Consider the following 16,712-nt stretch of genomic DNA (forward strand, 5'->3'; position numbering starts at 1 on the left):
CTTACTCAGAGGAAATCCCTACCTGCGCGATATATGCAGTAATACATTTACTCACGGAAGTATTAAGTACTTAGGAAGTGATATATCGTCATGGTACTAGTATATTATATAAAGAGATGAAAAACACATCAGTCTTATGTTCCGAATTCTGACGATCTGACGATGGCATTGCAAATGTGGTTAAAGAAAGCACCTACCCCTGAGATTGATTTTTATCTCTATCTTCACCGACCAACTGTTCATGTTCCAGAATGGCTACACCCCCCTTCACATCGCAGCCAAGAAGAATCAGATGGACATTGCCACCACCCTTCTGGAGTACGGAGCGAAACCCAACGCAGAGTCTAAGGTGAGGATTGTAACTACTTACACGTCAGAGCTGCCTACTTGTACGGTTTCTGCGTATTTTGTACGCTAAAGACTGAAAAAATATGATTGTACACAAAGCCTATTTGATTGTACACCTCTTGAGTTTTTGCTAATACAATTTCGTTTCGCAGTTCGTTTCATTTTGCATTCTGAGTTTTGTAATGTACGACTGGTTTCTGTCTACAAACCTTGTGGTGTAGTAAGATTCATACATACGGGCGCTGTTGCTCTACAGAACCAGTAAAGCGATTCTGATTTTTAATGCTTAGAAAAATGGCGGCAAAAGGAAGAGTGAAAATTCTACAGTTCTAAAGACAGCATACAGCCAGAAATACTTGGAGAACTATGCCTTAATACCTGGAATAGCTAGATCCTGCCGTGGTGAATCGTATGCTTATTATTCATATTTTAAAGCTGACATTTCAATTGGACACTCTGGAAAGTTTGACATAACCAGGCATCTCAGAAGCAATACCCATAAAGTCAAGGAAAAGATGGCAAAAATGAATTACTCACTTCATGCCAGCGAAAGTGATTGAAGATGATGAAAAGTGTGTTATGCAAGCGGAAGCTGTTCTGACCGAATTATTTGTTAAAATGAACTTATGTTTTCATTCAGCTGAAATTATATCCTCTTTTGACAAAGATCTGTTTGTCGTTCATGTAGACCTGAACGACAGGTGGGCATTGTACACATAAGTTTTCCAAAATACACAAAGAAATTAACTCAGCTACACATGGACGCATTTGCAGGTAGGCAGCTCTGTCACACGTTGGTGCCACTGTGTCAGGATCTGTCTGTCTGTCTGTGTCACTCTGAAGATTCCCTTTGGAGTCCCTTTTGGAAATGGCCCATAGCAGTCAATGGATCCTTTGATCACTCCAATGTCTTCTCTGTATTGTTATCTCAACACCATGGGACTTTGTTCATAATATTCACCACTGGTTCTAGTAGACTAGTCCAGACGCATTTGCAGGCTTCCATGATATAGCTGTCATTAAACAGCATTCACTTAATAAATGTGGAGAAGGAAAAATGGTATGCAAGAATAGCTGGAACAGAATCTCAATTGGAGAATTATCTTTCAGAATGGCTTCACCCCGCTTCACCTTGCGGCCCAGGAAGGACACACAGACATTGTGTCCCTGCTGCTGGAACACCAGGCAAATGTCAACGCTAAAGCTCAAAACGGCCTCACCCCCATGCATCTCGCTGCTCAAGAGGACAAGACCCCAGTGGCGGAGATCCTTGTCAAGTACAAGTCTGAGGTTGACCCCACTACAAAGGTAAGTAAATACTTGTCCTGAATTACTTCTAGAGATCTACAGGATTTTTCCATGATTGGCTGTGCAGAATTACTCCTCAGGGGCTTGCCAGAAACCTGAGATTGTGAGTTTGAATCTTGGATTTTCCCCGATTACATCTGTAGGTTTATCAGCACCCATGCATCTTGTAATAATAATTTATGGGGATAATGAATTTCTGAATTTAATGTAAAACAGTTGAAATTACTTAAATGAACTTAATGTATTACAGTATGTCTTAAAATTGTAGCATTTGTTCCTTAAGATTCCATGTTGTCTCCACAGGCTGGCTACACTCCTCTGCACACCGCCTCCCACTTTGGACAACAGAACATGGTTCGTTTCTTGCTGGACCAGAAGGCCTCGGTCAACGCCACCACCAAGGTGAGTCATACACAATATTGCCAATGCTGTTTGAGAGTGTGTGGAGTTGATTGGCCACCACAGAGGAGGGTCGTACACAAGATTGAAAGATTGAAGGATTGTCTAAAAAGAAATTGCAAAAAATAAATTCATTCCATTTAACCAAAAAACCAACTTATGAAGTTTTGTGTGACTGTCTCAAGACTTCATTTGCAAAACATTTCAGGCCCATAACAACCCACTGAAGGTAAACTGTGAGCTTACACTGAACTGCTTCTGATTCTGGCAGTGTTCAGCTTCCAATATTTAGGTCATCGCTCCCCTCTCAGCCATGTATATATGCTTACTCTTTATGTATATGCCTGCATCTGATGGGTTAATATCACAAGTTATGAACAATAAACAAAGACAATAATTAATGTTTTATGTTAATCAGTAACTATGTTGATCTGTCAATTTGAAAATATATCAAGAAAAGTATGAAAATTAAAGTATTAAAATCAAGCTGATCAAAGGTTGCTCACCATGACCGATTTTGTTAAAATGTCTTTTATTGGACTGAGACCTTTTGTGAAAGATTATAATTTTAATAATAGTAGTAATAATAATGCTTCTTTTGGACAATATCTACCGTAGTACACTGTGGCTATTGTTGATGACACACAGGTGTGCTTTAAGTTCCCGATTCAGGTTAAAATGAGAGTTGTTTAATACGACATGGTATTTCCTGGTAGGCTGCATATAGCAGAATCTGCAACTGTGCCCCCAAGCTTATTTGTTTCTCTCCTACCATATCCTACATTTGCTGTCTGAAATATAAAAAATGAATCACGACTATGATTCACCTGTAAACACAGAGAGAATATGAACTATTGGGATACGAATCATATCACACCCTTATCAGGATACGTATTGTATTGCGGCCTCATCATATTGTTACACTTCTAATTGTATTGGGGTGGTGGGGTAGCCTAATGGTTAAAGCGTTGGCTCACGCCGAAGACCCGGGTTCGAATCCCCACATGGGCACAATGTGTGAAGCCCATTTCTGGTGTCCCTCGCCGTGATGTTGCTGGAATATTGCTAAAAAAGCGACGTAAGCCAAACTCAGTCAGTCAGTCAGTCAGTCTAATTGTATTGATAAGTTAGTGTATGTGTTCATTTGTTAGTGTTGTATTCATGTGTTGTATGTGTTATTGTATTGATACATGATTGTATTTATATGTTGTATGTGTTTCAGCTGGGCTACACTCCCCTGCATCAAGCAGCCCAACAGGGCCATGTCCAGGTGTGCAACATCCTGCTCAAGCAGAACGCCTCACCCAACGCTGTCACCAATGTGAGTAGCTTCCACTGTGAAACTACAACAATCATGTGATATACTGCATAAAATAGTTAAGGACCACTTGATGCTGTCATTATAGTAGTAAATCAGTCATGCCATGGTTAACTATAACGATATGAAAGAATCGGGTGATCGTTCACTTCTTTTAAGTAGTATATATGTTGTTATACCTCAACCACATTATTTCATTATTCTAACAATGACCCAAATAACTGCCACAAACATGTCAGTGTATTCCGTGGAGAGAAGCAGGATGTCCTTGTGCTGAGCTAAATTTTCAAATTATATTTTTCATGTGCAGATATTATTCCACAGCTGCAGATTACTGTTCAAGGTCCTTACTTCACTGAACCATAATAATGTCCTATTATAATGGGTCCGTGTGTTCATCTTGAATGTCAGTGGGGATTCAAAGTTAGAATCTATTTCAACCAATGATTGTTGTAACACGTGACCAAAAGGATTGGGTGGTCAGGTGACCTGGCTGATTGCGTGTCTTCCTACCCAGTCAGTGTCAATCATTCCTCACTGGATTGTCTGGCCCGGACACAATTATTTACAGGCTGACGTAATATGCATGCAATTATGCCAAGTGGGGCATTAAGCATCATTAAACACGGGGCGGTGGGGTAGCCTAGTGGTTAAAGCATTCGCTCGTCATGTCGAAGGCCCGGGTTCGATTCCCTACATGGGTACAATGCGTGAAGCCCATTTCTGGTGTTCCCTGTTCCCTGGTATTGCTGGAATATTGCTAATACCCAACTCACTCACTCACTCACTCACTGATCATTAAACACACATCAACAGAATGTCCTTTTGTGTGCTTCCAGAACGGTCAGACACCTTTGGCCATCGCCCAAAAGCTTGGCTACATCTCCGTCGTGGACACCCTCCAGGGAGTCACTGAGGTGCAGACCATCCCCGCCACCGAGGACAAGTACAAGGTCGTCTCCCCAGAAACCATGCAGGAGACCCTCATCTCCGACTCAGAGGATGAAGGAGGTAAGCACCTGTCAAACCTATATCTATGTTTGGACTGTTCCTATGAACTGATTTATGAATACCTGGAAGAGTCCAAATCTTTCTACAGGTGTAACTTTTTGTGATTAAGATTTAGATTCTTCCAGTGGTGTATTTGTTACACAGGATATTTGAAAGGATCCAGACTCTCTGTGGGACTATGGAATATTTGCAAATAGAATTTTGGTATATTATTCATTACACAGTGTCTCTGAGCATCCAGGATCTAGAACAAACTATTTAATTAACATTATAACCGTTGACACTTGACATGGTATGACACTTTTTAAAGTTAATTCTGAAAATATTTGATCAAATCAATTATTAGCTTTTAAAGCAAGGGACACTGAATTTGTTTGTTGATTAATTACTTTCTGTTTATGTGTTGTGGTTACCTGTCATTGATTATGTGTATTTTGTGTGTATATTGGTTAAAATGTTAAATTAACATGGTGCTTTCTTTCAGGTAATATTATTTATTCAAGTTTTTTGTGTTGATAGTTGTATATGTAATTTTTTGCAGAGATTTTAAAATATATATAACGGCACATATTTAATATGATCTTGATAAAATACTATCACTATCACCCAACGATCACTCTTTTGACACAGCTCAGTGAGAAAGTTTTTTTCTAAGCTTCTGTAAAATGTAACGTAAGTTTGCCCTTTAATGACAAGTGTCTCTTTACAGTATCAAACATACTGGAATCTCATCAGCTGGATTCAGTACACCTTCTTTCTGTTCCTTCTGTTTCTTAGCAAATCTTTACCTGATGTAATTTGATTCCATATCAAACTAAATTAATTTGTTAAATATAAATTTTGGATGAAACGGCAACTTGAAAACACATATATCCTACACAGAATCACACAAATGACGGCTGTGAGGTTTGTTTTTCAGGCAGCAACCGAAACTCCCGAGATTCGGGTCTGTTCGGACGAGGTGAATTAATTAGCCCAAACTCCTCTCTAGTGAATTATTATATCCACAATGTAGCTGAAAAAACCAGCGGCCTTGTTTTGCTTGCTTTCCATCGTAGGCACATGGTTACACAGCTTCCAGGGTAAAATGTACTGCTTCATTCATGCCAGATCTGACCACACCCACTTCCCAGATCTGTCCAACCATAGTTGTTCATATTGAATGGGTTGCGCCTGTGTATGTAAATTAGGTGTTGTGGGTGGTCTGTGGTGAATGATTGACAGGTTGGTGGGGGGAAAGGTTCAGGTGCTTGTAAGGTGTCGTAGGTTGCAAGTGTGTCCATCAAACAGAATATTTCAGCTCTTGTCTTGTTCCTTAATGTCAGTCGTGAGTCGCCTGGATAGAAAAGCGATATTGTAATTGATTTAATTGAAATTGTTATTATTATTATTATTATTTTTTAAAGTATTGTTTATTCACTTTACTTGGTTACAGTTGAACAAGACTATGGGTAGAGTAAAATGTTACAAATTACATATGAAAAAAACAGACAGTATAATGTATATCAAGGAAGATTTTTATTATTATAATTTATTAACTGTAAATAGTCACAAATGTAACTACACATTGATTACTGCATGTATCTTTGCGTAAGGCTGGTTTAAAGTAAGGTGAAATATAATACAGATCTGAATTCAACTATGAGGTACCTGACATCAGAGGAGACTTGTTATTGAATCCTCAATAAATTACCTATTAACCAGTACTAAATGATAAAAGACAAGGGGCACTTGCTTGATAAAGGTGTTAGGATCTACACAACAAATGTCACTACAAATGCTCAGTGAATTTCATTCTCAGCTCCCTGGGGCATATACAAACAGGGAATTTGGTCTACATTTTCTTCATGTATCCAACATCAATCTATGTTCTGTGTCTCTCCTATACTTCTTTAAGTTTAACTGTTCTCTGAGTCTGTTAATGTTAACCTAAAAGTAGGACTTAAGTTTCAGCGAAACCCACTCACCCATGAGTCTCCTGTGCACTGAATCTTCCCATCCAGCACACTTCTACCTTTCACCAAAACTACACAGACTGTCTAGAATAGAATAAGATTGTTTCTTACTGTAGGGGAATGGGGAGACCTAGATAAGTAGCATTCATCATGAGTGTTCTCTAGCTCATACCTGTATACATCGTCTATTGACTCATCGTTAGCTTTATGCTACAACATTGCTGCTGCAACTGTAGCCATCATTGCAGCAACTCAGATTCCATACAGCTCCAGTATATATATATATATAGCTTAAGTGAGCTCTCAAAGCTTCCTGTCAACTTGTACGAGTTGAGCTTTTGATGTAACCGTTTTGCCATTTTATGTAGAAACATGGTAAGTATGTGATATTTGCAGGGATGGCAATTTCCCGCGGATCCGCGGAGTTCTACCGATTTTGTTTCAAATTGATCAGTTCTGTGAATCGTCTAAATCTGTTGAATCCCCCTCAACCCCCCAATTTGATGACATAATATTAAGTTTACAGCTGAAAATTGATTTTCCTGTTGCCATCCCTGTTTTTGTAGGGTTGCAAAATGGTCTCTCAGGCAAAAATTACATTTGACATATTTACATAAAATAATGAGAATCAGTCCTTAAATTCAAAATACACAAAAATTCTTTGATATCTTGTGTGCAAAATGTTTTTATAAGTTTAGTGTTAAAAATATTTCAATTAACTACCAATACAAATTGGTTACTATGCTTACAGTTTCAAAGTAATGCCTGTTTTAATGTGGCACTGTCAAACGTGTCATTGATGACTGATAGTTGAACAGTTTTTACAACATGGAATGAAATCTTGTATTTAGATCTGTTTAAGATAAACCGATTCTTGTTTATCTTTGTTTACTTCAGCACTTGTTTTGACAATGTTCATCCTGTTTATTTCCTTCCTTTGTCCACCTAGCTAGTATTTTGTTTCAGATACATCGCGCCTGTCAGGTTTCCTAGGTAACCAAAATCTCCTCGTTGGCCAGACTGTTCGTTTATTAACCCCACCTGGCTACGTCGCTCCCAGCACTCTATAATGTTTCGTCTTGCTTCTTCCATCAATCTGGCAGTTGACATCTCTACCTTTACGATTACTTCAATATTGGATGGAATTAATCACTTCTTGAAGACGAAATTAACAAATTTCTTTTAGCTCAACAAGGGATCAAACAGTGGTGAATGATAGGTGCTGGTTTGGTCAGAATGTGTATTTTACATTTCTATGACATTTTTGCTGTAACTACAAATTTATCAGCATAGCCATGTCTTAGTCTCAATGCCATGAACAGTGGTCATATATATATATCTATATCTATATCTATATATACACACACACAAGTATTTCAGGAGCAAATTTGGATTTTTCTTTTCTTTGTCTTAAATTTTGAGCTCTTTTAAAATTGGATAAGTGAACACAGTTGATAGAGAAAATGGATTAATTCATCAAAATTATTGGGTTTATGCAAGTTGCATTTGTAAAATAAACAATTCTGACCCCAGTGTTCATCTGACATTCCTCTGCATCCCCAACTCTGCTGCACAGACATGTTGCTTTTGCCCAAAAGAATCTCTCGTTTAGTCTAGAGTCTGTACTTTCGTTGTGTTGAACTGCACTTTGCTTTTATCCAAGGGAGCGTATTCGGGTCGTATCGCAGTGATCAAGTGTCAATCCTCACTTTTTCTGGGGCATTACAAGGTAAACCCTGTCCGTGTGTGTCTGGGTGTTGGATAACCCACGTACCACCTCCACCTGCGTCCATACGTCCACATGTCCATCCGTCCATACGCCATGCTTTCACCCGCTATACTCAATCTGTCCGTGCACAAAATCATTGTCTATATGTTCTTATCTGTTTATTGAAGTCTGAGGTTTGAGGATGTCTTTCATTTTAGTTTGATATTTTTATTTCTAGTGTCACAGTTCTGAATAAGTAAAACATATCAGAATAATTATTGTTTTCTGAATACAGTTTAATTTAATGATCTTTTAATTAGTCATAACCACTATAAGTTTTTATGAAGGCAAAATGTATGCCCATTTTCACAGTAAATGAATTATAATTAGTTTTTCGGGATGAAAACATTGGACAGTATTGCTTAATATGAAATATTTATTGCCCAGTTTCTCAGACCTTCCTGCTTAGGGTAAAGGGTATCTTCCTACTATGTTACTAAACCAGATAACCCTACATTCTAATCAATGTGAAACTTCTAGATTCTTGTTGACTTCACTAGATCTTCCCTAGATCTTCCCTAGATCTCCACTAGATCTCCACTAGATCATCTAACACACGTCAAACTCTAACAATTGTATCTCTAATTCCCACCACCTTGTGGCCTGCCATTGGAGCTATCTGGACACAATTAACCTTTTACAGACCGTGGACATGTCAAATTATGGTTGATCAAAACTAACTGTGTCCTGTAACTTTTCTTTCAGCAGGCCACAAGCTGACAATTCAAAAATCGGAAAAGAGTCAAATCCAGTTTCTCAGTTGTGGGATTCAATTAAACTAAACTAAAAGTTTTTAAATCGGTGTTTTATATTGATTTCAGGTATTTCTCCTCTACTACACAGAGCTAGGCAGACCGTTGCGTCAACACATGACAACAAGTTTAAAGGTGGTCACATGACCTGCATGAACCTTATGACCTTTCCCTTTTGACCTTGTTAAGATATATCCTGTGTTATCTAATGACCGTTTCTGTCATAATGTCTTATGGAATGAAAGCTGAAGATTTCAAACAACCGATTCTAATATGGGTCATTAATGATCCTGGTCTAATTATAAATGTAAATCTGAATCAAATTAATACATCAATATGCATGTGGCACGTTACAAATAATAATTTATCGAGGAAATATTAATTGTTCAAATATATTCTGGAATGTTCTGTCCACATAAGCATCACAATCCATTTGATGGATATTCCAAAATTAATTTAACCTCTTTAAACTCTTTAACTGTGCTACCAAGAAAGTTTCTAACAAAGTTTAACCTGAAATGAAAGGTACTTTCAAACATAATGAAATATCATATCTTCGGTTTCATTTTGTTCCCTTTGTGCTGTTTTAGCCACCATTAATAATCAGAAAATCGCAAGGATTATCCCACTAAAAAATGTCCGAAGCATGGGAATTTTTAATTTGATAATGTAGGGCATCACTGGCTCAAAGATGAGAACCATGCGTCAAAGGATTTTATGTCTGCTTTCATATCAGAATTGAAATTCCCATGAAAGGTAGCATACTTTTCAAACATTCACTTGAAATGAACTGAACTAAGTGACAATATTTCAATGTTGTCATGGAACAGTTACATTTGATTCTATGTCTGTACAGTATTGATTCTCTAATGATTCTGTTTTAGATTATTTTTCAGGCGTTGAATAGCTGAAAACAAGCACCTGTCACAACTGTTGATTAAACTTTAACTGTAAGTGAATGTCATGTGATTTCTTTCTCCCTTCACGCTGCTTAGGAGATGACTTCCTGCCACAGTCACCTCTGTTTGGCAAACCTCTGTCCGAGCAACACGTGTACTTGCCTTATTACGAGGGGCAAAAGATGCAGAACCGTAAGTTTCAGCCGAGCATGGCCCATTGGAGCATGGGTGTTGTCCAGCCTGCAGCCATTGCCGCCCACCAAGTCAATTAGTAGCTTTATTTCCTTTTGTTTTTACAGCATCTTTCATTAGATTGCCTACATTTATTTGGTTTATTTTTATCAGTTTGAAAATTGATGAGTAATTGTCATAATGTCAGTATATTTGTTAAGTATCAGGAAACGTGGGATCACAGTGTTACTTCCCACGCCCCCAAACACCAACAAATATTAGTTAATAGAACATGTTATACCAACTTAGCCAATATCAGAATGTAGAAACATGCTCTAGGAGAAGTCCAATATGCATTGTGCCGTTTTCTTGATCACAACTGTTATACTGTTGCAATTGATTGCGTTATATAAGAAACAAGCATACATATTAGCAATTACTACCTGCCCGTGTAGGATACTGCAGTGTAAAAATTTTACAGCAGTATTACACTAGTGTAAAACCGCTAGACGTATGACGTCATAATGGCTTACAGTTATGACATCACAATGCTAATACCTCTGTCGCAATGGTACTAGACCTTCCTTACCTCGTGGAAAGCTGAGAGTCATCACACTGTAGGCTGTTTTGCCGCAGTGTCTTTCAATTCATGTCGGAGATTAATAAGCAGAATATTAAACTCGCTTCCGTGAAATACCATTTTTATTGAACTCATGAAAGATTTAGTATCAAACTTGCTTTCACTCATTTGATACCAAATCATTAATTCGTTTGATAAAAAATGGTAATACACGGAAGGTTGTTTAGTATCTTCTATGTATTTCGCGATGCACAATAGGGTCCCACAGCAAAATACAGTTTCGGTTTGGAGTTTTCTTCAGGGTACCGGTACATTTCTGTATTTGACTTTGTTTAGGGCATGTTTCTGTGTACAGAAACCTTTTTTGGGTACATATTTGTAGTACCTGTGCCGACAATGATCCATTCAGCTGTAGTTTGTGATATTTGATTGTAACTGAATGTCAAATGCTCATCATTTTCTGTAGTTTATTGACTCTACCTGAGAAATATTCAGCCAGGGGGGATAACCAGCATTTCCATTCCAAATTTAAACTATTTTTCTGCATCAGTTTTAAGGACTTTATGTTCTCTAAAGAGATGCAGAAACATGTGAGAAATTTTAAATGTATAATTTAATATCCTACGTCCTTATGAAAGTTTATTCATTTCTTTAGTAGATTGTTTCAAAAGTACATAATTACTCGAGACATGCTATTGCAACACGAACACTCACTATCACTTTTAAATTCTTTGTGTTTCTTTTTAAATTTATTTTATGGTTTTGGGGAAATATGGAAATATCTTTCTATCAGCTGGTTCCTTTTGTTTAATTATGCTTGTTTACAATCTACACATGTATAGAGACTATCAGGGTTTCTTGACAAAATCTTAATGGTTCCATTCAGTTTTTAAGAAACATACTGAAAGCATTGCTCAACACAGTATGTTTCTGTGGTAATTTGTTTACAAATTTTTTAATACCATGTATTCTCATGTGGAGATATTGAAGCTAAGACACCCTGATAGGGGATAGAAATTAACCTAGAGAGTCGAATAGTGATAACATGTAGGAACTCAATCAAAATTCAGCATTCTACCAACCCTTAGGATACCTTTTAGTTTAATATTAGAGAGATTGACTTTTGTTAGGAAGCTAGTGGTAATTTCTATCCCTTCTGATTGACAACCATTAGAATGTGTTATGTTTTCACTAATTTTTTATATATTTTGCCTCTTTCATATACATAAAATATATCAATGTATTTATTTTAAAATAGTCATTGTAAAATGTTGAGCTTACACAAATGACTACCAAAAAAACATTGATATGTTTTAGTTAATTTTAATCATAGATAATGCATTGCATTTTTTGTTACTGATACTTTGCTTGGCCCTTTAATATTATTGACTGAATTATTTTTTATAGCAGTGTTGATGACAGACGTTTGTCGTCAGTCACTGATACCATTATAATTCCCCTTGTATATGTGCATTTTAAAGGACACCTATCGGCCATGTTTGTTGGAAATTGGGCTACTTTGGTTTACTTTGAAATTTGATACCAGATAAATTTGTAAACATCAGAAATTTGACATCAACATTTTGGAGATACTGGAAAATGGAAGTTTTATTATGATGTGCGACAGTAACATTGATGGGTCCACATTTTAACAAACGCAGTTCTTCACAAACTGTTGTACCTAAATATTATATTTATTTACAAAAGTATTTGATTCAAGCCATGAGGCAAGCCTGACCCAACCCTTATTATTGTAGGGAAGTGTCTGAAAAGGACATGTAGACAAGTTTGTGCACATCCAAAACAGACATGGCAGGTGTCCGGTGCATTCTTGCAATACCCTACTACCAGTGTTCCTTACTGAGGCATGCATACTGTGATGTTTTAGTGGAAGCATTACTATTTATCTGTGCCACTTAGAATGTTACCATGATTTGTTAACTTTGAACATTCAAGCAATTTTTCAGGGTTTGTCCATGAGATTGCTGAAGCTGAATTTAAGTTTTTGTAATTTTGTGTATTTGTAAAATGTTGTATCATTGATAAAATTGTATTTGATTTTCAAGTTAAAGTATGATATATATGTGAGGAAATTGTGATATATTTAAACTTTTCTTTAGAAATGGTATGTTTGGTATTGTTGAGGCTGAAAGTTCTCTTTGTTGAGGCAAGGTAATCATGCCTTCATTTTTAGTTGTGTACCAATGCATCTTCATGCTGCAATACTCCTAACAACTACTAACAATAACAACCCTCATGTGTGTACTTGGTATATCAACAAGCATATTCATAGTTATATGTTTCTTTTCTATATGTCCTTAATTATTTTACATGTATAAGTATGTAAATTGTAAAGAATTTTGTCTCCTAACAGAATTATAAATATTCATAAGTGCCTGAAATTTTCTTAATTTTAAAGATAACTTGTTTGTTCTGTCTGGAATAATGGTATTCTCTTTCAGATGCATCAGTTCATTACAGTAAACACATTTTCAAAATGGCCGACATTGACGTCTGCTTTCTTTTACAGGCGAGGACAGTCTGTCATTGGAGCGTGGTGGCAGCATCTCCCCACTGGATCAATCATTTGAGAAGGTCAGTTTGGTGTCTGACTTTGTCATGAATGGTCATCACCAACACGTGTGGACACTGTCAGTATCTGTGACAACATCAATGTTGTGACATCTTGTGATTAAATCAGCATGCCACTACTCTCTCCTCTTCATTTTAAATGGTTTTTCACATGGAGGTGCAGCCAATGTAGTTTGAATAGTTTGTTCTCCTGAAAATTGTCATCCAGCAAGAAGTGTTCTTAATGTCAATGAATCATCACTCTCTGAAAAATGAATTACCTTGCATCAACCAGGGCTATCTTGGTGCTACAGTTTTGTAATTCCATTTATATGGGATTACAATTGTCTTAGCAGTAAGATCCAAATATGCACCCAGTAAAGTATATGTGCATGTCAGACAGTTTCCAATGAGGCATGGCCTATTTATCATGCTTGGCTTTAGAACAATGTATTTGTGACTATCTTGTGTAAGTGAAAGTAGTAAATTTCCCCCTTGACCAGGGTCAGCTGCACCCCATGCTCACAGCTCTGTGATATTGTTATGTTGGCTTAATTGGCTGTTTATGAATACCCTCCCTTGTTCAAATCATTTAAATCGTGTGATGACAGGATTTTGAAAATATAGTGTGTGCCAGAATTATTCCATGTATTAATCTGAGGCCATTTTCATGCCTTCTATACAGGGTGTCAATATCAAAGACTAACATTAATCGACTTACAGAAAGTTCGCAAGATGTTAGACTAATTTATGAAATTGCAGATATATACTTCTGTCTTTTTATTTGAGTTTGTCTGGGACATGTTTGTCGCTGTCATCAAGGGAGAGTATTTGCCGGTCCTTAAATTCATTTAATTGAATACACTTTATTATTTTGTAATCTCTACCTCAGTTTTGATGATTTTTCATGATTTTCATTTTCCCAACACCCCTTGTTCAATCAGTAACTTGGCTTATGCATGGCAGTGATATTATTTGGTTTGTGTTGCTTGTCTCCCGATCTTAGGATTATCAATTGCGTCACGCAACCGACCCCCGAGGGCGCGTTATCAGCGAGATTGGTGCCTCAATGCATTACCCCTCCTACCTGGAAAAATCCCCCAACTACGAAGCTGAGATGATGTACTACAGAGGGGAAACCCTCTCGCCAAAGGATAAGGTAAAATGGTGGCCATCTTGGATCTAATTCTGCATCAATGGTGGCCATATTGGATTGCTGATTAGTTCATTAAAACAAGAATCAACATACTCTCACAATGGCAATACTATGCATCATAGGAAGAAAAGTGACCGAAATGCATGAATTCCCTGATCCTCTAAGTGGTTGCGACATGCAGCTAGATTAGAATCGTACCAAATTCAATCATTAACCAGCATACACTGCACGAATTTGCACCTCATTGTAATCTGATGTTCATTTAATATTTTGTGAGTGTTGTTGTCATCTTGTGTTCACGAACCTCTGAATTTAGTTAGAACCAATATCTTTTACAAAGCTAATTTCATTTAAAGCTATATTAATCTACTTCCAGTCTCTCAAACAGATATTCCAGGATAGAAGAATTGAAAATGATTTGAGATTGAAAAACATGATTGATTTACTAAACTGAATTGAAAATACATTTTTACACATTTTTTTACGTGGAAACACTTAGTTGAATTCAGTCAAAATTTGATATTAATTGGATATACGAAACACAATGTTAATCCAGGTTTCTTTAAAGTCATCAAATGTCTGTAAAACTCTATGGTGTCAGGGGCGGTGGGGTAGCCTAGTGGCTAAAGCGTTCGCTCGTCACGCTGAAGACCCAGGTTCAACTCCCCACATGGGCACAATGTGTGAAGCCCATTTCTGGTGTCCCCCGCCGTGATATTGCTGGAATATTGCTAAAAAACGGCGCAAACCCATACTCACTCACTCACTATGGTGTCAGTTTTAATTCAGTGTTAACTGTTGTCAGTGTTAACTCTTGCAAAAATGTTAACTGTTGTCTTTGTAGCAGTCCGAAAAAAGTTGGTTAACACTGGGGCCAGTTGCACAAAGTGGTCTTAGCAAAGTGACTGTCATAAATCCGTGTGGAATGTATGATTGTCTTGGCACTACGATCATTGTGTAGAACAGCTCCTGGTTTTTTTCAAGTGCATTTCATGGCATCAAAATGCAACAGTAATTGCCATCTCTGGAATATCTGTCATATTGTAAAATACATGTATCTTATCTTCATTATTTTGAGTGTGAAGTTTTGTTTCTCAAGTGACACGATAAATATGTCACTCTTTTTTTATTTATTTGTACTCTTTTTTTTTTTTTTAATGTATTCTTACAGCATTGCCCAGGTCCAGAAATCTTTGTGCTTATTTTGAGAAGATGAGATAAAGGATGTGAATCATAGGATTCCAATATTTAGTACTAGTACATGTTCCTTTTTGAACTGATATTATGTTTGGAGATTGTAAGAAATATCCAAACAGCTTTTCTCTGTGAGAAGTTCTTTCAGAAATAAGTGAAAATGAATCTAAAACAATCTGAACACCAGTTGTAATGTTTCTGGACATGGGCCAGTGACTCTGTGCATGGATGTGCTTATTTTTGTGTTTTTTTGTTTACGTCACACCAGGATAGCAAATCGCGAATGGACAGTGTTTTTGGCGATTACTCCATGTCAACCCTTGGCCGAGACTCCACTCTCGGTAGAGATTCCACCCTTGGCCCTGACTCCCTCAATTACGAACCTCAGTTTCGCTCAATGGGGGATAGCACAGGCGAACTAGAGTATGATGACGATTTGAAATACATGGCTGATGAACTGGCCTTGAAGAAGGTAATAGCTACTGAATGGTACCAACAGACGACGCCATTGTTTGGGGTTTTTGCATGGGCAGCAGTATGTGTCTGCACCCACGCCATTCAGAATGACCTTCACCTTGACCTAGACTTTTCAAAGTGCCATCTTTCATTCAGAAGTAGTCTTGTAGACCCTGAAAATTGGGTTTCTTTGCTTGGGAAACTTTGTGGATATGTTTATCTATCAATATAAATGTTGTCAAATTACTTTGACATGCTATGGAATGTTTTTGTATTCTGTGAGGTTAAATTTCAATGTTGTTGCATGGTATATGTTTTGATGTTGTTCACTAAACCCTTCCAACCACTGTAGATATACATAGAAAACGGGTTACAGTAATTGTAAAGAAAGGGCTTACATTTTTATGGCATTTTGGCAGGAACATAACATGAGTTAATTATCTCTTTCATCATCAAACAATATTTCAAAAATTTTAAACATTTAAAAAAATATTAAATATTTTGTTTGGAATCTGCCAATGTGGCCCAAAAAGCTCTGTGATTGAACATGAGACCCTGTCCTGTTTGAATTATTTCAATATTTGTTTACACCTTTCCTGATCATGAGACAATGAGCCATGATCAAATTTACAATTTCTCTTTTATCGATTATCTTTGGATGAAATTGTGAATCCTTTTTTAATGTTGTGCCATTTTTTGCATGTTTATGAAAAAAGCCTTCAGTGGAAAATGTTTAGTTGTTTTTTAACGTAAAATATATACATACATAGTATGAAATGCTAAGTTGTCAATTTGGATATAGATTGAGTTTAACTCTTTTTCATCT

General features: G+C 37.0%; 1 protein-coding gene across 1 annotated transcript in view; it reads left to right on the top strand.

Moving 5' to 3' along the window:
• The window catches only part of LOC124254561 (ankyrin-2-like), a 101,179-nt gene that overhangs the window by 717 nt on the left and 83,750 nt on the right, over positions 1 to 16,712 (top strand). Inside the window, 8 exon segments of the mRNA XM_046688386.1 lie at positions 251 to 349; positions 1,459 to 1,656; positions 1,960 to 2,058; positions 3,278 to 3,376; positions 4,213 to 4,384; positions 5,304 to 5,345; positions 8,003 to 8,068; positions 13,040 to 13,104. Of these exon segments, the coding sequence (XP_046544342.1) occupies positions 252 to 349; positions 1,459 to 1,656; positions 1,960 to 2,058; positions 3,278 to 3,376; positions 4,213 to 4,384; positions 5,304 to 5,345; positions 8,003 to 8,068; positions 13,040 to 13,104 (839 nt within the window). The 5' untranslated portion in view covers position 251.

This window comes from Haliotis rubra, unplaced genomic scaffold (assembly GCF_003918875.1).
Source record: "Haliotis rubra isolate DU_JTF1 unplaced genomic scaffold, ASM391887v1 Scf575, whole genome shotgun sequence".
Taxonomy (NCBI): Eukaryota; Metazoa; Mollusca; class Gastropoda; order Lepetellida; family Haliotidae; genus Haliotis; species Haliotis rubra.